Genomic DNA, 27410 nt, shown 5'->3' with positions numbered 1-27410 from the left:
TTTGAGCAAGTTCTCTCACCAAGTCGACTTCGATTCCGCATTCGTAGTCATCGCCAGGTCCGGATCATCCTGTTCATCTTTAGATTAAAACCCTTCTTCTTCATTGCCCTCTATACACAATCTTCAAGCCTTTTCATCCTGCATTGGGCGAAGACACACACACAAATTCACAATTTCTGCCACAAATTACTTAATCTGTCGATGGCTTACCCCTTGATGTTCCAAAATCCTAAATACAAGCTCTATGGATGGTGCTATGGATGTGGCTTGATCTTGCCCCCTTTGTAAACTTATCGAAGTCCCCATAAGTTTACCCCCTTTGGAACTGAGCGCAGCATGAATGAGTGACTCTACACATCAGTTTGGCATATATCACCCTTGTAGTGGCTGGTGGGGGCTGACTGGGGACTCTTAGACATGCACTAGAGTAGCATGCACTGCTGAATGCTTGGTATGGGTTGAAAAAATAAAGGCTTCCTTTTGAGTCCTGGACAGCTCATAAATTTAAGTCACAATGTCCGATGCCTTACGGTGACAAGAAAATTCAATTTGAATCTTGATCATGAAAGATACAGCCGTTGTGAGAAATAACAGGTTTTTTTTTCTCCCAGATTTTACTCGGTTTCTGACTTTCCGTTTTTTGAACTTTTGGACTGAGGAGTGGGTGAGGATCTCGTGTTCCTCTTGCACATCCATCTTTCGACCATGGATTCTTATTGCTCTTCGCTCGTCCGAGCAGCTTTTCTAATCGCTCATCCCTCATTCGAGACGAAGGACGTTACCACCCACTGCACTGCGATGAACTTGCCGGCGGGCACTGCGATTACGCCATTTTCTCTTGGATGCCTTTGATGACGAGGTATTCAACCAAAAGAGCATTTCATACGTCTTCTCCTTGATATCTTTCATCCCAGTTTTTTGACATCGATTCAGCTTGGTGATTCATTTCTTCCTTTGTCGATCCCATTTCAATTGCTTCTTCTGAAGCCTATCATCTCACCCAACCCGTTTCTATTGGTCCAGTGTCGTTCATTGATCTACCTCTGTTAACTGCATCTTGGAAACATCATTTCAAAACAAAGCTCATATCAGTACGCATTTTGATCACTTTTAGGGTTGATTGCGGCTGACCTCTTGATCCTTTCCGCCAGAGATGCCATACAATCGTATTCAAAGGCTGATCCACGAGGACAAGAATCCCAATGAGAGTATGTCACATCACTCTGCAGATGTCACATATTCAAAGTCCTGATTTTGTTATCTTGCAGTGTTCAATCCGGCCTATTTGATCACAGACGGGGACGACACCCCAGCGCTTCATACAACTCTTGAGCACCCTTGGCGCCAAGGTACAGAAAGCCGTCAATTGATGGAAGACAGTCAATCTTTCATCATCGCGGTGAGTTTCAAAATTCACACAAACAATACGGTTGAGGCCACCCCTGGAATGGTCAAATCACTGTCTCCTTTGAAATTGACTGCCGGGAAAGAGAAACCTCCCCCTCCCCCCCAATACGCCATTATTGACACATCTGACTTCATGGATGGACAAATCTTGGACTTCAAAGTATTCCTGTATGGAAAATCTTTGAATGAGCTTGACCCCATTGCTGACCTGGAATGCTAGTGTGGGTTCCAAGGAAACCAAATTGATTGATTTCAAAAGTTTTCAAGATTTTGTCAACAACTTGGGAAAGAGCCGTAGCTCCAAAGGCATCATCCACATCATGCTGGAGAAACCTCAGGTTAAGGCAAAGAAGAATGCCCAGGTGAGTTTCTTTGCCTCTTCTTCATGTACCTCCTCTGTGTGTTTTATTGACTTGATCTTGTTTAATGTGTTCTGCTTAACTCTGTTGCTCATATGTAGGCTAGCAGAGTGGTGGCTTTTATCCAAGGAAACAATGGCCCAACTCCTATTGAGGTGGAATTAGCTGCTTCCCAGGAGGAAATTGCGGCGGCTAAAGAAGAAACCTCGGTATGTTTTTCTGTTTTGGACATTTATTATTTTATATAACATTTTATTAATTTGTCATTAAAATTTGCATCTAGGTGGTAAAAGCTGCCAAGGATCTTGAGCTTGAGGCAGCAAGCATTTACCAGGATCATCTCAAGCGCACCCTTGGAGGGGATGGCGCAATCTTAACGGCGCCCTGGGACCCAAACGTTTATTATTGTTTCACTCATTGTTGTGCTTTCATATGGGTGCAAGCAGTTGTACGTTTTATTAATTCCTTCATCGCTGGCCAAACTGATAACAAATACGCACTCAAGTGCAATGGGTACACAACCCGCAGAATTGCTCCGCACACAGTCGAGTACAAGCACAAGATGTTCAAGAGCATGCTTGTTCATCAGGATATGATTGTGGACAACCGTATCAAAAAACAATACCCCATCAATGCCCAAACCAATCCAACACAAAAGTCGGTGTCGTATTGGTATTGTATTGCCAATCTGAGATCAAAAGTTGGATTTCTCCATATTGGTTGGCCCAATCCGATATGGGGAGTCCATTTTTTTCATATCGGGTATTGGCAACACAACACACAATTGAACCAATATGAGATTGTATGATCTTCTTTCTTGACAATGTAACATATCATTATAAATAATAGTCGCAATAGCTGTGTAAGTGTGCTATATACATTTTTTGAGTCCCAATTTTCCTTTTTTACCACATCATATTGGCTCGTATTGCTTGAGCGATGCAATATGAGCCGCCAAATTTTTTTCTCTCCATGTCGTATTGGGTATTGGTTCAGATATGTTGGCTGCCCAATACAACATGGAAAACATGTGATTTGTTGTATTGTGTCGGATTGGTTTGGGTGTTGACCCCATCCTGTCACCGAGTTCCAACCAATTGAGGTCAAAGGGAAGAAATCATCACAATTTCTTTTCAAATTCCCCTGCCGTCAAAATAAAAGTGAAGCTCAAACCAAACAGTCTGGCCAGTTTGAAGCACACAAGGTCATACTCTCTCAGTGGGGTGAATTCCCAAAAGAAGGTCAAGAAGGAACCATGTAAGTGTTTTCCTGTTTCAAAACAATCTTTGGATAAAATATAATCATTATGATTATATTTCATTTGCTTGTTTGTTCAGCTGATTTGGGGATTAATGTGAGCAATTCGATTTTGCTCCCAACTGACGAGGAGCTCCCCAAGTCTGACCCATACTTTCCCAACTCTGACATGGAGTTTGTGGTCACCCATGCCACACTTTTGGACGACTTCCTTTTAGAATGGAATCTTCCCCACAACAATCTCTCCACTCGGGCCATACTCCGCAAGGCCCAAGTGTCTTCTTGGACCAATCTGGTGCCCAGCATGCAGATGACTGCTAATGTGTTGACTGGGCATGGAATGCCCTTTAAGTTGGCTCTTTGGCTCATTGAAGCGGCAGCTGAAGCCAATTCTCAAAATCAACCATCGACTTTGGCAAAATGAATCTTGGTCACCAAATCCTAAAGACCAGCCTGGGCTGAACTGATGCTTTAGATCCCTTCATCCCCAACAATGTTTCCTATTGAAGAACAATTGTATTTCTTTTATACAAAATCAATAAAAAAATTAAAATTGTTCCTGTTCCTGTTTGATGTTAAAGATTGTATTTTCATTGTACAAAATTTAACAAAAAAATTGCCTTGCTACTGTTTGCCAATGTTACCTAGATGGTGATTGAATTTGTAATGGCTGTGGAGTGCCTCCTTTGTTAAACTGATATCTGCTTGCTTTTTGTTGCTCGTTTTTGCTGTTTTGACACATGTGCCATGCTGTCAACTGCCCATGAGCTCACACTGTTCCAAAGTTTCTGTGCTACCAAGTGCTCATGTGCTGTAAGGAACCTCAAGAACAACCATCATCCAGTTGACGGACTTGATGATGGTTGTATCTCATCAACATAGCCATGTATGGGGACAATGTACACGGCCAGTTTATCAAGATGATGCTCAAGTATGATACCTCTTTGTGTCATCATATTTTGGGTCTTTTCAAAGTCTCATTGATTTCATTTAGGACAAAATCATACTCTTATTGGTCAAAGGCAAGTTTTTTCTTGGAACACTTGTTTGGTTCAATTTCAACAACCAAGATAAGACAGGAAAACAACAATAAGAAAGGGTACAACTTCTGATACACAACGGCTCTACATATAGCCACTCCCTTTGAACAGTTTGTTGCACAATTGTTCAGTGAAGACTTCCATCATGGTAACCCATACCACAGCTCTTCAACCTTTGGCATCAATAGCCCCTTGAACTCCCTGGGTTCTTCTGAGGCTTGCTTTAACCAGAGAAAAACCTTTCTCAATAGGATTGACATCTGGGCTATACACTGGTAAATAGATTAATCTTACACCACGAGCTTCACATAGATCAGCTACCGAGCCCCCGTGATGAATGGGGGCGTTATCTAAAACTAGCACAGAATTTCGAGCCGGCCATGGATTCATGGCCAGTAACTGTATAAAAAAGTAATGACATTAGCACTGAAATAAAATACAATTGGATGACTGGGTGACAACTCACCAAGTCATTTTCCAAAAACTCTTCAGAGTGTATGCAAGAATATCTACCTGGCTTGATGGTAATCTCCAATAAGCCATTAAGAGAAGTCACAGGTAAGGCTGACCAACGGCCCAATTGAGTGGGCCTGGCAAGTTGGGGGGTACACTCTCCAATAGGAGCACGTGCGTACTTGCAATACATGCACCTTTCTGCAATCACAGTCTCATCTAGGGGGCCAAGGCAATAAATTAACAAGGTGAAAGTGATGTGAAGCAATCTGAAGGAAAGTACTTACCGGCAATGTGAGGGTAGAGGACTTAATTGAGGACTCTATGCTCACTAAATGGGTCAAGTAGGGTAGTATTATTTTTATGTATAATGTTTATATTTCAATTATAATGTAATTACAATAAAAATAAGACTAAGAAGAGAAGAGGAAAGGGGAAAGGCTGGTCTGTTTGGATAAATCCAGACAGACTACAGTTAAGAGACTCCTGAAGAGGAGGTTTGTAATTATAATATATAAAGGTTATAATTAATGAAGGATGGATCCCACAGTCCTTCCTTTAATCTTTTAAGTAACAGATTAAAGAGTGAAATAAGGTCACTACACTGGTTGTTCTTAAAGTCACCAACTTATGGTTGTTCTTAAGGTCACCAGCCTGAAAGTACTTGTATGTAGGTCACTAGCCTTGGGTTGTTGGAAGGTCACCAACCTAAAATAGTTCCTACTTGGGGGAAGTAGAGGATCCAGAAGGAGTGAAGATATTACTTACTTTTAATCAAGGAACAGATTAAAGTAATGAAGATATCACTAGTCTTATATTTATAAGACTCTTGATGTTACTTCAGTAGAACTTTAATGGTTCTTAAAAGTGGTGTGTAATAATTGCTTGGGGGAAATCTCTGAAGGCTGAGAGAGAGGAGGTTTATATACTCTTCTCTCCAAACCTAACTGTGGTGATATTTGCTTATATCACTACTGTGGTTTTAGGGTTTAATTATTACTATTAGTTATGGTTATCATTAATGCTACATAATTACATATACCTGTTATGTATATTATGTAGTATAAGCATTTTAACTCTTGACACTGAGTTATGAGATGTAAATAATGTTTTATTACATATTACATATGATTTTACATGTACTTGTATATGTAATTAATGTTTATATGTATTTTATTCCATGTTACATGTGTTTTATAAGCTATGTGTACATGTAATTAGTTGTTTAAAAGGTGGTTATCTATGTTACAAGTTAGTCTTTGGGTACATACATATGTACCCAGGGCTGACAGGCAAACACAAGGCAACAAGGGTTGATGTCTAGCACCCTTGCCATGTAAGCCCCTTGCACGCCCAAACTCTGGTTTGGATGAACAGTATGACTTTCTTTCAAGTCCAACACAATTGGTCTTGCAGCTTGGTTGAAAGAGTCTTGATGGAGACATGTTTATTGAATTCATCCAAAATCTTCCTTTGAAGTTTGTCTAGTTATAAGGTCAGGTCAATTCAAAGGCTATCCAGGACAAACAGGTGCTTGGGACCTCCTAAGACCAAAGGAGCGCCACAATCCATTTGGTCCAAGGGGTTTGTAACTACTGCCCAAGTCTCCTGGTAGAGATTGACCCAGCAACATACAGAGGTAAGAGCTAAGTCCATGCCAAGAGTTCTGGAAATGTCCTGAAACCAAACCCCAGTGAGGGCTAAGCAAACAACTGCAAGCTTGATTTCTGGGCTGTAATGAGCTATTTAAAGCTGTAAAGCATCCATACGAGCAACGTTGGCCCGGTTACGTTTTTTTCAACGTGTAACGCGGCGTACCGTACCGGGGCTATGTTATGGGTCTTTGCCCAGGATCGAATTCGAGTCAGGGGTGCGTTATCATCCCATTTCACCCTTTTTTTTTTTGGTGAAAGTACGTTATCACACCTGTGACAGCTTTCCCAAAACATATGGGTACGTTACAGGTGATATCAAAGAAACTCTCCACTATCGGAATCCCCATATCAATCCCTCATACCTCATCGAGCTGACCACCGATTGGGTCAGCTCATCTTCACTTACGAGATCATGGATCCGATTCCTGATCATGTGGACCACCGGTTGCGTCATCATCACACCAGGCCAACCTTCAACCCCAACCGACGTTCAATGGAGTCCTTCCTTCCAACCCCAACCTCTCGTGTGAGTATCTTTTTTCTCCTTCAGCAATATCACATTTTGACCGATCTAATCAAATTTGGATTCTTCAACCATTTCACCTTGATTAATCTTTAGCTATCACCTTTTCGATTTATCTGTTCTTTTCTATCTGTTTTCCTCTCCGTCAAAATCATGAAAGCTTCAGGATATGAAACTGACGAGTCGCAAGTTCCTCGCCGTCGTACCTCTCGTGTCACTACCCCTGTCCAATTGGGTCCTGGGATGATTCAACCATCCCAGGATAGCCGGCGTGCTCTGAACAGTTTACCTTCCTCGATTGCACCTTCAAATGCATCTGCTTCGAATGCTCCTTCTTCAATCACTCATTCCCGTAAACGTGTACGATCCGCCTCCAGATCCGATAACGATTGCGAGATTGTTGGAGGACACATTGTTCCCAACAAAGCTTCCAAGTCTAAGAAGACTGGCAGCCAAAAGACAACTGCTTTGATGACCAAAGGCAAAAAGGTATGTAAACCTTTCCATCACAAGATCTATTGATTGCATTCATGAAACTGACTTTGTGTTTCTATATAGAATTCTGGATCTACTGCGTCTCAAACTCACAAGCCAGCACCTTGCATGAATCTTCCGCAAGACTCTGACAATGATAACGCGCGAATTCGTAAACGAACAAAGGTTTCTCAAGCTGAGAAGGCAGGAGAGGAGGAGGAGGAGGAGTATGATGATATCTGCCTATACTTTGACGCACCAACTCATGGCACGGACAATGTAAGTGTCACCTTTTTTGCTATTTCGTGTATTTTTGTTCCATTCCATCTACTACTAGTTTTACTCAAACACTTGTTAAAATAATTTATATCAGGATTTGAATGAACCACCGATCGAGTTTAAATGCAAATATTGTCACAAGAAATGTAGAGGACATGGCACCAGTCGATCGAACCTCAAAATCCATCGAGATGGCTCGAATCAAGCTGGAAGGTCTAAGGTGGGTTGTCCACGACATAAGGATGCCATCGCTCAAGGATGCAAACTTCCTCCGACTGTAGCCGAGCGCCACACTAAGAAGATGGCAGACGAGCATAAAGTTGGGACAATGAAGAACTTTGTTACGGTCATACCCAAGTTCGATGTCAAGACATTCAATCGTATCATGATGCTGTGGCAGGTCCGACATGCCTTGCCATGGTCTCGCATTGAGGATCCACTCCTCCGAGCAGCATTTTACTATCTGAAGCCTGATGCCCGCCTCTTTCACCGTAAGTGGTCAGCTGACGAGGCCAAGCACCTCCACCTTCACCTGTGTGATACTGTTTATAATGAGCTGCAAGTAAGTTATCCGGTTTTATGTCTTTTTTTATATAATGAATTTCAAATTGATCGATTGTTTTTTAACTTGGTTTTGTATGTTCCAGTCGATTCCAGGAAAATTCACGCTGACCCACGACGTTTGGACAGTCAAAGGTAACTTGTGGGCATTCATTGGTGGCGTTGCTAGTTACATCAACAAGGACTGGAACTTTGTGTCTCGACATGTCACCCTTAAACGAGTGGCTCATCACCATAAGGGTGCATGGCTTGCTGAGCCACTCGTCACTGTGCTCAAGAAACGGGATATGTACAAAAAGATAAGTGGTTCACTTTTGTCGATTCGTTTTTCAATACTAACCATAATGAAAAGTTGAACGCTGACATCAACCTTCTTTTGCCTTTACATGTTAGCTCATACCACTGACTCGGCCTCAAACAATGTTACCTTGGCCACCGAGATGCATCGACAGCTACAAGAACATCATGGGCGCTCCACCTCGACATCTGATGAGTATTCCTGGAATCCTGATACAATGCACGTCAAGTGCATGTGTCACAAAATAGGTCTTATTGTCAACGCTGGAATAGCAGCCCTTGGCCTTCCTATAAGTCAAGATCGTCACTCAGTTTTAGGGTTTTTTCCTTCACCAGAAAACTTACCAACCATCATTGAAGATGGCACCACTGATTACGATGAAGATTCAATTGATCCTTCCATTATTGTACCCTCCGATGAAGAGTCTGATGTCGAACATGGAGAAGATGAACTTAGCAATGCAGAAAACGAAGATGGAGACGATGTTGAAGACGAGGATTGGGATATGGAGGACATTGACGTTATACCAAAGCCCAAATCAAGAGTTAATGGACTCAAAGTCTTAACTCAAGATGTATGTATATGTTTTTCATATGGATCAATTTGGCACTGACTTTTGGTTTGTATCTACTCGGTAGCTTGACTTTGTAGTGAAGAAGATCACTCGATCAAGTGCTTGGCGCAAAGATTCCAATGCGCGTCGATTGGATCCCAACAGGAAGCGACCAGATGGAGACGGACCTGGCCGATCTTTAATCGCCGGCCATGGGATTAGATGGAATGTTTGTCTGGACAGATGGGAGCGCGCTTATGAGAATAGGGATGTAAGTGATCCTTACTTTTTGTTTAATGTGACATTAAGTTAATACCACCTTTTTTTCAATAGGTTATCGATGATATGTTGAAAGAAGACGCTTCCATGGCTCAATCTAAGAAGTCAAGGCATTCGAAGAAGGCCAAGAAACCGAGTGGCTATTTTCAGGAGACTTTCTTCTCGATTGCGGACTGGCGAGCTGTCAGAGACTTGCTTGACGAGCTCAGAGTAAGTACTACAATCTCAACTTTTCTCTGACATAAGTTGACTTACAACATCTTTGTTCATAGCCTTTCAAGACGCTAACCAAGCGAATGGAAGCCAACGCACCCACTGGGTGCATGGTCCTTGCTGAATATCATCGATTGCTCTCTTCTTTGAAAACTCGTTGTGCCAGTCTCCCATCCGATGATCGCATGGGACCTTTCCTGCAAGCTTGTATTGAACGTACAAAGGTATACTTTGACAAAGCATTGGGGTGTGATACGCTTCTCATGGCAACGGTATTCCATCCTGCCCTTCGGATGAAATTATTCAATCACACTCTTGGATTGGATCATTTAACAACTCTTCATGCCACTGAATACCTTCACGAACAATATACTGAACGCCAGTACCAAATGAGACCGCCTTCTCATTCCGAATCCCCTTCCAGAACTCACAACGAAGAGTCCAACCAAATGCCAGATATATATAGGCTTTACAACCACGAAAGTACCGCTGTAGCAAACAAGTTGGATATTTATCTGAAGGGTACAGACCCTTTGACTGCTCCTGGTGTTGAAAATAGTCCAATGCCAGTTCTCCAATGGTGGAAGGTGTGTAATCCCATTCCATTGATCATTCAGTTTGAATCATACTGATTGTGTTGCCCATCTTCAGGAACACCAACATAAGTACCCAATCTTGGCCTCTCTAGCACGAGATTATTTATCAGTTCCAGGGTCTTCTGCAGCCGCCGAGCGAACTTTTTCGGCAGCCACAGACGTGACTACCGCTGTGCGAGGTCGATTGAATCCTCGCACAATCGAAATGTGTGTTGGCAGCCGATTGTGGATACGTGAGGGGGTGGAAATCACAGCTGACGAGTATGAAGATGTCGGATTGGTCCTCCAATCTTACGAGGAATCCACCCAGAAAATTCAACAAAAAGGGAAGACTTAACCCCTTTGATAATCAATCAAATACATGTGTGATCGAAATTTTCAGTCTGCTTTATTTTTAATCTCCTTTTCCTCAATCATAAAATCATAATACAAAAAAAAATCTCATTCTTGAACTCATATTATAAAGATCTACAAAAAAATTAAATTTTCTATTTGTTGAACAAATATATGGGCCACCAAGCGTCTGTTTTCTTTTTTCTTCTATTGATGTTTTCCTTTTTTTGTTTCTTTTTTTCTTTTCTCCTTGGTTTTTGGCCGCAAACGCAGCGTAACGCAGGATAAACCACTACGTTACTAGCTCGTTTGTGCCAAAAAAAATTTGTATCGTTGTGTTTGGTTATGTAATTGAATGTGTGTTGGTTACGTTACCCACCGTGCCCCGGAGAGAAACACCAAACCCGTTACGATACCCCAAAACGGCCGAGTAGCGTAATTTAGCGTATTGGTCCAACATTGATACGAGCCTTGCAAGATAGGAAATTGGGCAACAAAAGAAAGAAAACACGCCGGTGGCATTCCGGTGATGTGGGGAAATGGAGGTAGGATAGTCAAGGTGGAAGGAAGAAGGGCCTTGCAACAAAATGAGGCAAGGAATTCCAGAAGAGGTCTGCCCCACTGACACATCTATGTCCGTGATCGGAACTTACCAGAACATCTGCATGATATTCTGTGTGAAACTGTCAAATTGATCAACAGTTTCATTGACAGTTTCCCACTGGAAAAATAGCAAAAACTTGTTTTTTTCAAAAAGTCAAAAACCAAATGAAATCTGGAAGTAAAGAAAAAAACCCTTATTTCTCACAATGGCTGTATTTACTCTTTCATGAAAGAGTGAGTCCTTATTTTTCAAAAGTGGTGTGGTGATCATCTTTCAAAGCCGTAATACAAATCGATTTTGTAGAAAATCAGACACAAAGATTGAACAAATGACAGAACTAACAGCATTGACAGGTTTGGTGCAAGGGGTGTAAAATTTTGCTACACATAAGGGGGTTTCAAGTTTGGATGAGGATTCTGTCTCAAACCAAATTTTTACAATTTGTCACATGACCACCTCTGTGACTGCGCAAGTAGTCATCTGCATATCTTCCACTTGTTATCCTAACTCCTCCTTCAATCCTCTACCAATCCCCTCCACTTTCTCTCTTGTCACTCTATTCCTATTGGCAGGACGGTCTGGCCCCACTGGACAATCAGTTCATCAACAAAGAAACAATGGTGGTGTCTGACCTGACGGGTCAACCCAAGACGCTCACCCTCACGCCTTGTCCACCCTCTGGCTTACAGAAGACGGACATTGCCCAGGAAGTCCTAGTGGGCCCAATATCAGCCACCTTGACTCCTGCAGAGAAACTGAGGAAACAAGACCGGACCACTGCTCCAACTCCAAGTAATCTGGATGAGGTTGATGTGATCACCAGCACCCCTAGATTGGCTTGTATTGCCAAACCATTCACAGGTGTCTCAGATGTCAATGCCAAACCCATAACGGTTCTGATTGAAAGGCTTATTGAGGTTTCAAAAGCCACTTTGATCCCAAAACTTAAGACCAGCAAATTGGTCAAAGTAGATGTTGACTCAGCAGCCAACATTCTACTATTGGCTGGCCTAATCCAAGAACAAGCTAGCATCAATGAGGCTAGACATGTGGTTTTCAAACCAGCTTGCCAAACCATCCCCAACCCCTCCATGTCCCCTTCTTCACAGTTCAACTTCAGAGTCTCAACTTCTCCAATAAGCTTGATATGGTGGTTGAACAACTCGCAAAGTTGAACCCAACACCAAAAAGTCACACAACTAAAAGCCGAGGGCCATCAGGCAAATTTTATGCTCTAGCAGCATCAGAACATGCCCCGGCAACCTCACAAAAACAACAGTCAGCCCAGGCAAAGCCCAGAGCTGAACCACAAACAACACCTAGATCTAGGTCTGACCACTCCATCACGCTTGACCAGTGTGACACAGCAAAGAGAGCTGGTAGTGAAAAAACAATCCCTGAGCTGATCAAATACTTTAAAACTCAATTCAAAGCATACAAGGTTAAGGTTAAGCCAGATGACATGTCTATAGGAATCTCAGGTTCCTTATCAAATCACACAACACATATATCAGTCAATGTCTTAGAAGGAGAGAGATGATCTGGAGAAGATATGAGATGATATATAAAGTTGTATAAGAAGAAAGCTTTCAAATATGAATGAATTTCTTATTATCACAACAATCAAACAAAAACAAACACAACAACCTAAAACATTATAATGAAGTAGTTCATACCTTATCAAATCACACAACACATATATCAGTCAATGTCTTAGAAGGAGAGAGATGATCTGGAGAAGATATGAGATGATATATAAAGTTGTATAAGAAGAAAGCTTTCAAATATGAATGAATTTCTTATTATCACAACAATCAAACAAAAACAAACACAACAACCTAAAACATTATAATGAAGTAGTTCATACCTTATCAAATCCCACAACACATATATCAGTCAATGTCTTAGAAGGAGAGAGATGATCCGGAGAAGATATGAGATGATATATAAAGTTGTATAAGAAGAAAGCTTTCAAATATGAATGAATAAGAAGAAAGCTTTCTGAAACTGAGAAGGTTGATAAACTAGAACAAGCAATACATTTAGAGGTTAGGTTAAAGTTTTAGACAGAAAAGGTTGTGAGTAATTCTTGTACAAAATACTTAGTATATGTAAGTTTAACAGCACATAATGAAATGAACTACCACGACAGGATTTTGTTCCAACAATGTCTGACATAGAGGTCAGAAACATACATGACCATCCCTCAGGTGACCTTGCCCTCTACATCAATAACCCCAAACAAGCCCAAGCTTTGAGTTCCTAGGCCAATATGTGGATGCCAAATATCTCTTCCAAGCTTACTGTCAAACAAAAGATCCACTTCATCATCATGCACTGGGTTCCAACAACCTTCAACCCCACACGCCAAGAGGACATTGACCTACTTAAAACATGTGACGGAAACCTCCTTGACAAGGCCCTATTTGTCAGGTGGCTGAAGAAAGACACCTCTGAAGACCCATCTGAGAGACATTCTGTAAGGTCTTTCAATGACCTTCACTGGGTTTGGTTTCTCTCCGATGAGACTCTCTCGAAAGCACTAAGTTGGGACTTCTGTTTGTATTACGAACTAAGGCCTAGCTCCAGATAATCCCAGGCGAGGCTCTCAGAGGAGTCAGCGCTACTACTAAATGAAGAAACAACAAAGAAAGATAAGAAACTCACCTAGCTCCAGATAATCCCAGGCGAGGCTCTCAGAGGAGTGAGGATTATCCGGAGCCAGAGTGGAAGGGCAAATGTATACTAGAACTATCTAAACCCATAAGCTAAACCCATAGCCTAATGTAACTACGTGTACCCCTTACACCCTCCCTTCCTAAAAATTAATGTCATCCGTCGAAGTTTTGTGAAAAAAAGAAAAAAAACTAAATGGCATAACTCGCCCCTAAAATGACCATGACTCGTCCCTTGATTTTGAAACAAAAAAAAACAATAACTGAAAAGAAAATTGATAGAGAAGACGAAAAAAAAAGAGAAAAAAAAGAAACGTGAGAGTATTCGTTGAAACTTGCTGAATTGAGTTATTAATAATTGATGATGATGTCTTGATCTTGCTGTGAATTAAAATTAAACTTATCTTGATGTTGATTTTGCAGTGACTTGAATTGATAATTTATCTTGACCTTGAGGTGATTTGAAACTTGCGTGAATTGGATCTTGTGTCGAGTTGAATGCGTGTTCTAACGTCCTAGCGGTCCGTTGCTAAATTCTGTAATTCAGGAAAGAACACTGCTTGCCAGCCGTTTCATGAAGATTGAAAATAAGAAACACTATCGCACTCACATTGCGGGGGTGTTAGCGCATCAATTGAAATGCACACCCCCTTGTCACATGTCCTAGCTTGTCCCATGGGCTTCATTTCCATTCCGGATGGGATTGTTTTCGGCATGGACAAAGTCACGTCGGTGACTGCAGTTGGTGTCTTGCTCCCTAATCCGTCGCCTCCCGTTGTGTTGATGTTCGGATTGTCACTGTTATTTTGGGGAGAAAAAAGCTTGCAAACTGCGATTTTTCTACGGGTCTTGGAAGCAATATCACACTCACATTGCGGGGGTGTTAACGCATCAATCTGAATGCACACCCCCTCGCCACAATTCCTAGCTTGCCCCAAGGGCTCCTCTCGAGCGTCCAGTGGGGTTGTTTCCGGTTGCGACGAGACCACTTCAATGGTCGCAATGCTGTCCCCTTCCATCGGTGTCGAATTCCCATGGTAGAGCTTGAGTTTCGACAGGTGGAATACCGGGTGAGATTGATCGTCAGAGTCGAGTTTAAGCTTGAAATCTCGTCCTGAATTGAGTACCTCGGTGACTTCATAGGGACCGTCGTAACGAGCCCTAAGCTTGCCGGTAACCTTTGACTTGCCTCCTACGACCTGCTGCCTGTTAGCACTATCAACCAACACCCAGTCGCCAACCTGGAATGGAGTTCCATCACGTCGACGCTGGTTATAATGAAAAGCTTGTTCCACTCGACTACGCCACAGTGCGTCCCTCCATGTTGCCCACTCCGATTGACGACACTCAATCCAATGTTTCACGTCGTCCTGATCCTCTCCCACTGGTGTTTGAATAGGGAAGAGGCGTGGGATCCGCCCATAGACGAAGTGGAAGGGGGATACGCCGGTAGCGACGTTTACCGCCGAGTTAATGGCAAACTCCGCTGCAGGAAGTGATTGTAACCATTTCCCATGTTTATCAGCCGTGAGATGACGTAAGATTTGTCCTATGGTTTTGTTAGACCGTTCACTTCTTCCGTCCGCTTGGGGGTGATAGGCCGTTGAAAGGTTGACTCGAACCCCCAGCAGGTGGTGCAGTTGCTGCCAGAATCTTGACGTCCAAGCTTTATCGCGGTCGCCGATAATCGATGTTGGTAATCCAAAGATTGCCGACCATGAATTGAAAAGACGGGTGGCTGACCGTTCCGCGCTGTCACGTTGAGACGTTGGAATTAATCGCACGAATCCTGTCAGTCGGCAAGTGCAAGACAATAACATGTCGTAGCCTGAGACTTTTGGGAAAGGCCCGATAAAGTCGATTGCGATGGCTTCCATTGGTTGGTGCGGGATGGGATTGCTTTGAAGACGTCCTGATGTTCTGATTGTCCTTGCTTTGTTACGTTGACAGGAATCACAGCTCTTCAGTTGGTTCTCTACGTCTTTAGCCATACCAGGCCAAAAGAACGTGTGTCGTAAGCGCGTCAGTGTTTTCAATGTACCAAGATGTCCTAGTGCTCCATGGGCCTGTTCGATGAATCGTTGTCGCAGATTCCCGTGATTGGGGATGACTAAACGTCCGTCTAGGTACATGAGCTCGTCTTTCATGATGCAGTCTTCTCGTAGCGGCAAGACCTTCTTTAGCTTCGTACAAAACAAGTCAACCTTGTAGCCTTCGTGAATTGAAGTAAGTTCTTCCTTAGCTAAGGTTGCTTGTACTTCACACACTGCCAAATCATCACGGCGCGATAGGGCATCAGCTACCGAATTGTCCTGTCCTTTCAGATAGCGGAAGTCCAGGTCGAATTCTGACAGTGTCTCGAGCCATCGTGCTTGCCGGCGACTAAGGTTGCGTTGAGTCAGTAAGGTAGTAAGGGAATGGTGGTCTGACATTATGTTGACCTTCATTCCCAACAGTAAAAGTCTCCACTTGTGCAGGGCGTTGATCACCGCCAGTAATTCTTGCTCATGCACCGGGTAGTTCTTTTCTGCTGCATTCATGGTCCTGCTTTCATATGCGACCGGAGACGATGTGTCCCATTCTGCGCCTTGGAACAAAGCTGCTCCAAGACCGTTCCCACTTGCATCAGTAAAAAGCCAAATGGGTTCACCTGAATCATAATCTAGATTTCGAAGCACTGGTAATGTTGTAATTAACCGTTTGATGTTATTAAATGCGTCTTCTTCGGCTTTCCCCCATTTGAAAGGCTTGTTCTTCAGCGTCGTACTGGTGAGCGGTGTCAAGGTACCAACGTAATGCGATAAACCGTCGATGAATTTTTTCATCCATTGCACGGTACCTAAAAACTTGAGGAGCTGTTTGGCATTAGAAGGAGAGGACCATTTGGAGATTTTTTCTACCTTTTCATCATCCGGGCAGACTCCTGACTCGCTGATGTTGTGACCTAGAAACTTGATTTGTTTCCTGAACAGTTTGCTTTTCTTTATCGAGCAATACAGCTTTGCTGCCCGTAGCTTCTCCAACACTAGGCGTAAATGCTTCTCGTGTTCTTCCACCGACTGCGAAAACACAACAATGTCGTCAATATATACGACGCAGATCTTTCCTACCAGATCACCTAAAACCTCCTCATTACGTGCTTGATGCGTTGCCGGCCCATTAGTGAGACCCATCGGCATCACTACCCATTCGTATAGACCCCACGGTGTTTTGACTGCGGTGAGTGGGATGTCTTCTTCCCTCATCAGGTCTTGAAAGAAAGAGTTGATTTGGTCGATGGTTGACCATACTTTTCCCGTGGCTACCAAACGTACTGATTCGTCTACATTTGGAAGAGGGGATCGATCCTTGACAGTATATTTGTTGAGTTTTCGATAATCACAAACCCACCGTGGCAATTCCTTTGGATCCTTCTTAGCAATGATCATGGATGGTGATGCGTACTGGCTTTGTGACCGTCGAAGGCGTCCGGCTGCAACATGTTGATCAATCAGTTTTCTCCATGATTCTCGGTGCTTCTGGGGATATCCAAATTGGCGTTCGTTGATTACTACGTTCGGGTCAGTTAAGATGATCTTGTGTCGCACTTGCCGCTTCTGATCTGGCATTCCCTCAGGAAATGTTTCAGGCTCACACTCACCCTGCTCCACTGGAGGCAGCTCTGGCGGAAATATATCAGCAAATTCCTTAAGGAATTGATCTTCTTTCTCACCCAACTCTTCAATGTCACTGAATTTTTTCATATTTTCAATAGCACATGCAAGTCTTTGCATTTCTTTCTTCATTTCTTTTTCAAACATAACTTTACCACTTGGGGTATGCACAACACAACGCCGATGAAGGGAAACATCCAATTTGAATTTTGATAAAAACGGAGACCCCAGAATCATATCATAATTTGATCCTAACGGCGCCAACTTGAAGAATACAGCGCCAAACCGGATCCTGGGATCGTCACATTGTAGATTAGCGAATGAGAACTCTCGCAACACTGCGGGTTTCCCCTCGGTAGCAAGCGCTAAGCGTACCTCGACTGGATTAACCAGTGGCCTTCGAGGAATACGCAACTTAGTTGCCATTCGATCGCACAGCAGGTTCGTTCCTGCTCCAGAGTCGATCAGCGCACGGATAGGTGTTCCATTGCATGTCAGCTCCAGGATGATGGGCGAAACGGGCATTGAAGGTACGCACCCTGATTCCGCGTTTTCCACCTCCTCTATTTGGCTTGCTCTGAATGCGTCAGCCTCTTCGTATGCTGCTATATCTTCAGCTAGCATGTCGGGGAATGATTCGACGGCTGCGACTGGTGTGGGTCGTGCAACAGTGGGTGGTCGTCCTGCCGGCCGTTGCGTGGCAGCACCAGGCGGGTTGGGTCTAGTTGCAGGTGACGGTCGAGTTGGTCTTGGTCCAGGGTCGAAGCTCGACGGAACTGATAGAAAGCGACCGCTCCTCTTCGTACAATTGGGGTTGTTGCACTGCTCTTTGCACACTGCGCATATGCCGTGCCGTCTCAGGTATTCATGATAACGCCACCCATTATCGGCTCGTTCCTCTTCAGACCTGGTTCTTGGCGCGATTGGTGCGCGGCTGATTGTTGTCGGTCCGCTGGGCAAGGTAGCCTTCGATCTTGAATTTGGGTCCGGTAGCAGTCGGCTGTTGACGAAAAATCGCCAGATGGCGTCTGCAGCGTCCTTGAAGGCTGGGAAGGAGAATGGATCCGTTTTCAGATGTTTTTCACGTTCAATCATGTCCTTGACTAATAAAGGCGTCCCCCACGTGATATATTGTGCTAAATCTCGGTCGGTGATGAGGCCTTGGCGTTTAACCAGGCGGTGCAAGCCTTGCGCTCTCTTCACGTACGCGTCGAAAGATTCGCCAGTTTTCATTTCTAATTTTCGTAAGGCGTGTTCAGTGTCGGTAAGCCATGCATGCGGTAATGTGCCAAGAGCCATCATTTCCATTGCATCATTCCAGGATTTTTGACGCAATTCGTCCTTATTTGATTGATACCAGCTGGCCATCTCCTCATCGTTTAAAATTGAACCTAACAATTTGAGTTTTTCTCGATCTTCTGTAACGTTTTTAACTTCGAAAGTTTCCTCAATCAATGATCTCCAGTGAAAGAGATCAGCGGGTCGGCCAAATTTTCTGTTGAACTTAGGTAAGTCGCTAAGCTTGATTCGATCAGCAGTGACTGATGTCGGTACGCTATTTTTGGGTACAATCGGTAAGGCAGGATGGTAAGAATAAAAGGACCGATCACCAAGAGTACGATCAGCAGTCGCAGGTTGTTGGTAAGTTGGAGTAGTCAACGGTTGAAACTGTGGAGACGGGAATGGCGATTGAGCTGGGTGTCGTTGCATCGATGCATCCCCCGAGGTCGAGCGTGGATGTGTTCCTCCGGCGCCTTGCGGTTCCACCCAACTAACGTGCTGTGGCTCCGTCGCTGAGAGGGGTGGTTGAGCTTCAAGTCGAGTATTTGGTGCGTCCGCAGGTGTAGACTCCATCGGGCCCCTCTCCATTGCCGGAGGTGCTGACTCTGGAAGGGCTGGTTCGCGAGGTGCAGGTGTTGGTGTGGTCGGCGTGTTCCCAACATAACGATTGAAAACATTGCCGTGAGAAGCTTGAGGCTGGTTTGGAGTGGCTTGAGAACTGCTAGTTAGCAACTCTCTAACTAACTTTTGGAGTGCTAGAGTTTCTGCACTAGCCCGTGCAGTAGCCTCGGCAGATGATCGCGATAGAGCTTCGTTTTGGAGCCTTAATCGCTCCACCTCTAACCGTAGGCTCTCTAGAGTCTCGTCCGCCTGCGACATTGTGTTCGTTGGTGTGAACGTCAAAGTGCTGGAAGGGAAAGTCGTCTACCGGTGTCGTGTTTCAGGTGTGTCTATTGAAAAATAACCAGGTGGGTGTGGTGTCGCTTGTGATAACTTAATGCCTTTTTGGCTCAGAAGTTTTGTAAAATGGGCGTCAATGATGGTCTTCTCAGATGCTGTCGGTGAAATCGTAACTGGTGAGAAGTCTAATTTCGATGGTGCTGAGAAAGCAGGTGGTGGTTTGTAGTTGGATGCGTAGACAATACGATCTGTCTCCGCCGGTGATCCTGAGACGGTAGCTTCCTCCCGCCAATGATGGTTAGTCGGAGGCCCTGCTGGGGGTGATTCTTCGCTTTCTTTGCGCTTCTCTTTACGAGCTTGCTTCAGAATTTCCTCGGGGTCGTCGAGATAGTTGTGTGGCTTCAGAGACTGACTCATTCGATCCGCTACGGTGACCGAATTAACAGAGTTTGATACAGAGAAAAAGGTGACTGATTTGACTGATTCGACGTTCGTGAGATTGCGAACCGCTAGACTGATGACCGGTGACAGAAGACAGATGACAGAAAGAAAAAAAAGAGAAAGAGTTTGGACTGGAAATCCAATGGTGTCTTGTATTCGAAGTAACAACTTAAAAAAAGTGTAAGGTCTTTCAATGACCTTCACTGGGTTTGGTTTCTCTCCGATGAGACTCTCTCGAAAGCACTAAGTTGGGACTTCTGTTTGTATTACGAACTAAGGCCTAGCTCCAGATAATCCCAGGCGAGGCTCTCAGAGGAGTCAGCGCTACTACTAAATGAAGAAACAACAAAGAAAGATAAGAAACTCACCTAGCTCCAGATAATCCCAGGCGAGGCTCTCAGAGGAGTGAGGATTATCCGGAGCCAGAGTGGAAGGGCAAATGTATACTAGAACTATCTAAACCCATAAGCTAAACCCATAGCCTAATGTAACTACGTGTACCCCTTACACATTCATCTCTTATGATTGGCTTCAACTCTCTAGCTCAGGCAACCCTAGCCGCACAAACCAAGGTATGGCAGGGCAGGGGTAGACACCACACCAAGGTAAGCGGTCCTCCACCCATGCAATGCTACAACTGCCAAGGTGCTGGTCACACAGCATCTGCATGCGCCTACCCCCATTATGACACACGGGTGCAGCACCTCACCTAGCTCATCTATGTCCAGTTAAAGGGACACTACCCCTCAAATGCACCACATGTGCAAGGAACAAGCTCAAGCTTTATCCGCAAGCCAACCTCCCACAGTTGTGCAAAGACAACCACTCAGGGTTCCTGCACCACCCTTTTGCAGCTACATGCTCAAGTAGGATTGGTAGTCAAATCCCCCATTTTAACCATAAGTCATCCCCCAACCCCATCATCATAGAACAACCTGTACCTCCTAGTCAATGTTAGAACAACAAATGAAGGAACAACTCAACTTAAAAAACACAGCTGCTATTTTACAGCTAAACTGTTGGCTGTGAGGGTTGGGTGCTCTTTGTAGGAGTACTCAATGCTCACTAAATGGTAAATGGTAGGTTTACTTAATTTTTACTTCTTTATTTCAAATATGTAGTAAGTGCAAATTGAAGTAATCAGAATAAAAAAGAAAGGAAGAAAAAAAAAGGACTGACAGTCTGTTTGGACAAACCCAGACAGACTTCAGTTAATTGACTCCTGAAGAGGAGATTTATTATTTATAATAAAATGTTATTATTATGAGTGAAGGTTGGATCCTGGACCTTCCTTTAATCCTTATTGTAACAGATCAAAGAGTGAGTTAGTTCACCAATCTGGTTGTCCTTAAAGTCACCAACTTGGGGTTATTCTTAAGGTCACCAGCCTGAAGTTCTTCTTAAGGTCACTAGCCTGGAGTTGTTGGAGGTCACTAGCCTTGATTGGGTTTCTACTTAGGGGAAGTAGAGGATCCAGAGGGGAGTGAAGAATGTATTACCTACTTTTAATCAGGAAGCTGATTAAAGTTGATGAAGCTTATCCCTAGTCTTATTTATATATAAGACTCTTGATATTTTACTTCAGTTGAACTTTAATTGTTCTTTAAAAGTAGTGGGTAATTATTGCTTGGGGGGGATCTCTGAAGGCTGAGAGAGGAGGGGTTTATATACTCTCCTCTCTAAACCTAACTGTAGTGATATTTGTTATTATCACTACATTGGTTCAGGGTTAGTCATTAACATATAGTAATGATTGTTACTATTAATGCTTAATTACATATACATGTTATGTGTGATATGTAATATACACATTTAACTCTTGACACTGAGTTATGAGGTGTAAATGGTGATTTATTACATATTACATGTTGTTTTACAGGTTCATGTATATGTAATAAAGGTTTTGATACATTGTATTACATGTTACATAAAGTCTATGATCAGTATGTAACATGTGATTAATTTTATACACAGTGTTTTTTACTGTTACAGGTTAGTTTTGGGTACATGTATTTCTACTCAGGGCTGACATTGGCGCTCAAAACATGTTATGAATTCACTTTTCAATTCTCACTTGACCAATTTTTTTTCCATCATATCAGTCCAGGAACCATGGCCTAATCCTTTTGATAGCATGCCTCCCAGTCAAAAGGGCTGGACCCTTGTTAGCCTGGTAACCAAATCCCTCAAAGAAGACAGACCCCAAGTGTGTCTATACATAAGACAAGACCTTGAGACCCATCTCAACACCATCCATTCACCCTCTTGTGACCTCACCGTCTGCATTGTCACAATCAAGTACTTCACTTTTCTCATTGCTAATGTGTATAATCAACCTGCAACCTTCCTAAGATTTGAAGCCTTTGAAGAGATGCTGAAATTCATCCCCCAGACTTACAACGCCTCCCCATGATTTTTACTACTGACTCCAATCTACACTCCCCATGATGGAACTGTAGCCACAGCACAACTAACAAGAAAGACACAAAAACACACATTGACCTGGTGTTGAAATGGGGCCTGAACCTCTGTTCCCCAAAGGGAAAATCCACTTTTGGATTAGGCTCAGTGAACACAGATGGCGCTTCCATCAACCTGATCTTGGTCAATAACAATTTCAACAAAACCCTGATAATGTGTGTCATTGACAACAACAACCTCACAAACCACAACTCCTATCATCAATCTATAATAAAAAACTTCAATACCAGACAGACCAATTCACCAATGTGACCCCCACTCACAAAGGAGTGCAAGAACTGGAGCAAGGTATGACATGTTTCATTGTGCACAGAATTTGCACAAAACCTTCCAAAATTACACCCTCTGCTATCTAGAGAGGATGTATAAGCTTTTGATCAAGAATTAAGGGACACCATAATAACGGCCCTTGACAAATACTCACTGCGGAAGACCACACCCAGCAAACACAAAGAGTGGTGGCGACCTAAGGTGTTCAAGCCACTCCGCAAAGACACCAATTGGCGGTGACAACAACTCAAGAAACACAGAATGGATGAAGCCTGCACTGCCGACAAGACAGTGCAAAACATCTTCAATAAAGCAATTCTAAATGAGCAGAATCAGGTAGGAAACTGTTGTCTCTGGTAAGCACCATCAATACCACTGATGGCACTGCCTGAACAACAAACAAGGAGAAAGCATCCACACTCTTTGCGGCTACCTGTGTAGCTACAGTCCCATGCCAACTGAACAACACAACACCTATCACCTTCCCAGTCAATAAAGACCATAGCCCAACACTCAAGATAAATCCAGAATTCTATGCCCCCATCACACTCAAAGCAATCGGCATGGTTATGAATGATAGCCTTCCCATGAAAGCGCCTGGCCCTGAGAAGATCCAGCTTGTATATGGAACATGATCTGGGATCAGGTTAAACGGAACGTAAATAGTTTTTTCCAATGCATCAAGCTACCAGGCAGCACCCCACAAGCTTGGAAGACAGCTGTGACCATGATGATGCCCAAACCAGGGAAAGCTGACTACACACAGGCCTCAGTGTACTAACCAACTGCCCTCCTAACTACATTAGGGAAAGACTTTGAGAAATTACCCACCTTACACTACAGTGGCAGACCCAATTGCTCCAGCCAAGAGGCTCTGGTCCACCTTGTTTCTTGGATAAAACAAGAGTGGGTACAAGGTAAAGTGGTAGGAGGCCTTTTTGCTAATGTTAAATTGGCCTTTCCTTCCGTTCACCACCCCCGCCTAATGGTCACACTCAAGAAGAAAGGAACTCACTCCCAGACTCTCAACCTAATCCATGATTTACTAATGGAAAGAAAGACCACACTCAAATTCAATGGGTTCAAATCACAACAGTTTGGCCTAGACCATGGACTACCCCAGAGAACAAACAGCACTTGAGCTTGGAGTACAAATGAACAAAAAGATCTTAGCAAACATAAAAGCTTTCAAACCCATAGCAACTTTTTGCAACTCACCATGGTGCTTGCAAAACAGATGGGTATGGGCTACTGTCATTGACAAGCCTCATCCCGCAGACACCCCCTTTCCCCTGGAATGATCTTATCCTTCCTTCATCATTACATCATTGCCTATATCCCATTGTATTACATTTGTACACGCACACCAAACAGCCACTAGTTACCTTTTCCCTGAAAAGCCACAGGGTTTTTAACAGTACTAGAAATAAGTGCAGAGTGTTTTCTAGTCCTAGGACTGCAAGAACACTTAAAACCATGAAATAAAAAAATAAAATAAAGTTTGAATTTTTTGTGTATCTTTTAAAAAGTCAGGCAAGTTTTTTGTAAAAAAAATCTGTGTAGAACCAACATATTTTTAGTTTGGGACACCTAAAAAGGTGTCCTGCTGTAAAAAAATTACGCATATTCAACAACAACATGTTGTAGCGTAAAAATACACAAAACCCTTCAAATTGAAACCCCTATTTAAATATTTCAGAGATATCAAACGGAAATAATTGAAGACTGATGATATTCACTGAAAAGATAAAATTTGAGGCAAAAATGACTCATAATACTAAACCGGATTTACTCGGGAAAATGACTCATAACCTATGAGTGATTCACAGAAAAGCAGAATATGTTGTGAGTATTCAGAAGGCTTGTAGGTGATGAAGTAAAGGGTTGGAATGATTTAAAATGACATTTTGCAACATATACAAAGCATCAACGCAACACACATATGGAGAGAAAAGAATAAAGAGAAAATGATAATAAGAAACTAATGGCTTACCTACGAGTCAATCACAGAAAAGCAGAATACGACATCAGTATTCAGAAGGCTTGTCAAGTGAGGAAGTCAAGGGTTTGAATGATTGAAGATCAAGCCCTTGGAGACTCATAGGTAGCTTTTATAGAAGAATATAAAACGCTAAAAGTTAAACACGCGCAGAAGAATAGAAGAGTGTAACACGAGAGACACAATAATTGACATGCTAAGATAACACTACGTAGCTTGAGAGAACACGGAAAACAAATCTATTCCTACTAAGCAACAATTTCATCATCCACATTCTTTAATAAGCTCAGATCAAATACGATACAAAGACAAATGATCTAAAGCAAGACCGAAAAGAATCAAAGGGAAGCAACCAGATCTAACGGAAATTCAATCCTGTCATCTGTCTAAGTTGACCTTTGAGAAGCTGAGGAAACATTCCCAAAAACCAATACACCACATTTCTCATAATCCAATTTACGAACCAATTACGTGAATTAATCCTACGAAATAACTCATCAGTAAGTTTGAGAACTTGAGCGGCAAAGCTGTGACGTTTTGATGACCATTGGCTGAGTTTCTCAGTAAGAATTAAATTTGATTCAGGTGTCATAGTTGATGATGAATGAAAAAATTCGCTGAGGATGATCTATAAATCAAGAAACATCAATTTTATAAAGCTTTTTCACTTCTCAAGGTAAAGACGGTCGATTCCACTCACACCAAGGCTCACAGCGTCCTGGACTCCTATATTCATCCCTGGAAGGAAAGCAAAAGGGCCAAAAAATTAGGTTGTCAAACCAAGAAGCAAGTATTCTTACCCAGTAATCCCTCACCTTGTCCTCCTGCAGGAGCGTGAATATGAGCAGCATCACCAATCAGGCATATAGGGCCTTTGTTGAAAAAAGGAACGAGACGATGTGAGACTTGAAAAAAACTTGACCACTTAACCTCGATGCTGAGTTTCGGACAATTTGAGTTGAGTCGATTCAGTCGAAAACAACAAAATATAGCGAAAGACCTTCCAAAGCTCGTGAGCTCACATTTTGTTAGGTTCATCATTTGATGTCACCTTGGGACCACAATTGTTCACCAATTCTTGAAGTTCAGCTTGAGTAGGACCCTTTCGATACTCTCCATTTTTATTATCTGTTTTTACATCACTTGGAGTTCGGAAATAGGCAATCATACAAACAGAATTATCCGGAAGTGGGATAAAGCTAAGATGGTTTATCAGGAAAACAAGTTTACAAAATAACTTGGAGTCAATCAATTTTGTATGAAATCTTTTTTGAACATGTCTTTCTCATGCACCACCAACATATTTACCTCGGATTACAAAATCCGAGGTATCCTCGGATGCAAAACCTCGGACAGAAGCTTCCCGAGGTTTTGATCCGAGGTAATTCTCAGGGCAAAAAAATACCTCGGGCAAAAACCTCGGACAAGGTTTGTCCGAGGATTTGCCTCCGATGATGCCTCGGATTTCTCAACCCGAGGCATCTATGCTGGCAGTGATGATACTCACAGTAGCCATCCATTACTACCCAAGAATTGAGACCCCTCATAACCACTCCAACCTTCAAACTTGTAATCATACATGCGTCAAACCCACGTTAGATCAGAAAATTTTTACCACAGGTCATTGAGCACTCACATATGGCCAAGTTGAGGATTTAAATTTGACATCCCCAAGAGCCAGTATTTGGGGCTTTCAATTCGAAAGACTGTCGATGAGATGTTTAGAATCACTAAAATGAAAGCTCTATACGCACATAAGAGTGTCCAAGGAATTCAATTTTACTAGCTGTGCGGACTTTAGAGCGACCCCCATCGGCGCCCACCAAGATGGAAGTCTCTACCTCGGCATACTCTCCACTACTATGTAATAGCTTCACCTTGACAGGTGCTCCGATCTTAGTCTGGAGATGGAAGAACACAGTTCAGTTTCAATTCAAGCTCCTCTTATAATCAAACCAATTCAGCTTACCTCGTCATCACTAGTAAAGCTCTCAAATGACCATTCGCGTTGTAATTGTCCTCCTAGAGTATTTAGACGAGCTTCAAGGACTCTTTCGGTATTTCCCTGCGGATGAATAGCTACGAATGGATATTTGGTTTCCGATTCGAGAAGACTGAGTGGTGTTTCAAATATGATTTTTGATTGGTTCGGATCACGAATGCGCATCGAATCAAGAAACCGAGATCGATCAAGGATCGTCTGAACAGTAGATTTGACAGTTTCATCCAAAGGTAACAAATCAAGAGGCTCGGCATCAGTAGGTCTCATGGGAGATGGACAAGTACTATCATCAACGCCAGTTTCAAGACACTCTAGCGTTCGGCAATGGATTGCGATCGCACGACTCTGGTAGAGGCGAGTTTCTTGATGAGCGGCGGATTCTTTATCGACAAGGAGAATCGAAGAGTAAGGTACTCCTTTGTTGATTAAAGTACATGCAAGAGCAAGACCGGCGCTATTTTGTAAGATCAATCAGTTTGGCAATAAGCATTCGATAGAAAGATGAACACCACTCACGGGCCACCCCCAACAATAAGAACTGAGACTTGGGAGGGAAGGGAACGAGATGGCATGATGTTAATATTTTGATAAATACGCAGTGAAGATGCTTTTTGTTGGATTGAATCCAGACAAAACAATTAATCTTATTATAAGGTAAAGAAAAAATACTCTGAAAAAGCGTTTATAGTAAGATTATAAAAAGATACAGTCAGATGAAGAAAAAGACATTCAAGACTGCAGACGGGTTCAGGTGATAAGAGCAAAAAATGGATTGGGATGACGTCACATAATGAGATGATGCTACGAATTGGTGGAATGCGAAA

The 27410-nt window shown here is 42.9% G+C and overlaps 3 protein-coding genes across 3 annotated transcripts; 2 read left to right on the top strand and 1 right to left on the bottom strand.

Moving 5' to 3' along the window:
• Positions 1–1153: 1153 nt before the first annotated feature.
• On the top strand, positions 1154–3447 carry MELLADRAFT_60567 (uncharacterized protein; the record flags this gene model as incomplete). Its single annotated transcript, XM_007406564.1, has 7 exons — positions 1154–1208; positions 1269–1626; positions 1667–1769; positions 1868–1975; positions 2295–2374; positions 2947–3023; positions 3104–3447. The coding sequence occupies 7 exons, from the start codon at positions 1154–1156 to the stop codon at positions 3445–3447; spliced, it is 1125 nt and encodes a 374-aa protein (XP_007406626.1).
• A 3136-nt stretch (positions 3448–6583) lies between these two features.
• Positions 6584–7526, top strand: MELLADRAFT_94474 (uncharacterized protein; the record flags this gene model as incomplete). Its single annotated transcript, XM_007406565.1, has 4 exons — positions 6584–6697; positions 6791–7183; positions 7253–7447; positions 7506–7526. The coding sequence occupies 4 exons, from the start codon at positions 6584–6586 to the stop codon at positions 7524–7526; spliced, it is 723 nt and encodes a 240-aa protein (XP_007406627.1).
• A 17722-nt stretch (positions 7527–25248) lies between these two features.
• On the bottom strand, positions 25249–25752 carry MELLADRAFT_94473 (uncharacterized protein; the record flags this gene model as incomplete). Its single annotated transcript, XM_007406354.1, has 3 exons — positions 25249–25322; positions 25385–25521; positions 25607–25752. 3 exons carry the CDS (start codon positions 25750–25752, stop codon positions 25249–25251), a joined length of 357 nt encoding a protein of 118 aa, XP_007406416.1.
• Positions 25753–27410: the final 1658 nt, after the last annotated feature.

The sequence above is a fragment of the Melampsora larici-populina genome, assembly GCF_000204055.1.
Source record: "Melampsora larici-populina 98AG31 unplaced genomic scaffold MELLAscaffold_6, whole genome shotgun sequence".
In the NCBI taxonomy this organism is placed as follows: domain Eukaryota; kingdom Fungi; phylum Basidiomycota; class Pucciniomycetes; order Pucciniales; family Melampsoraceae; genus Melampsora; species Melampsora laricis-populina.
This window is presented reverse-complemented; position numbering and strand designations above follow the sequence as displayed.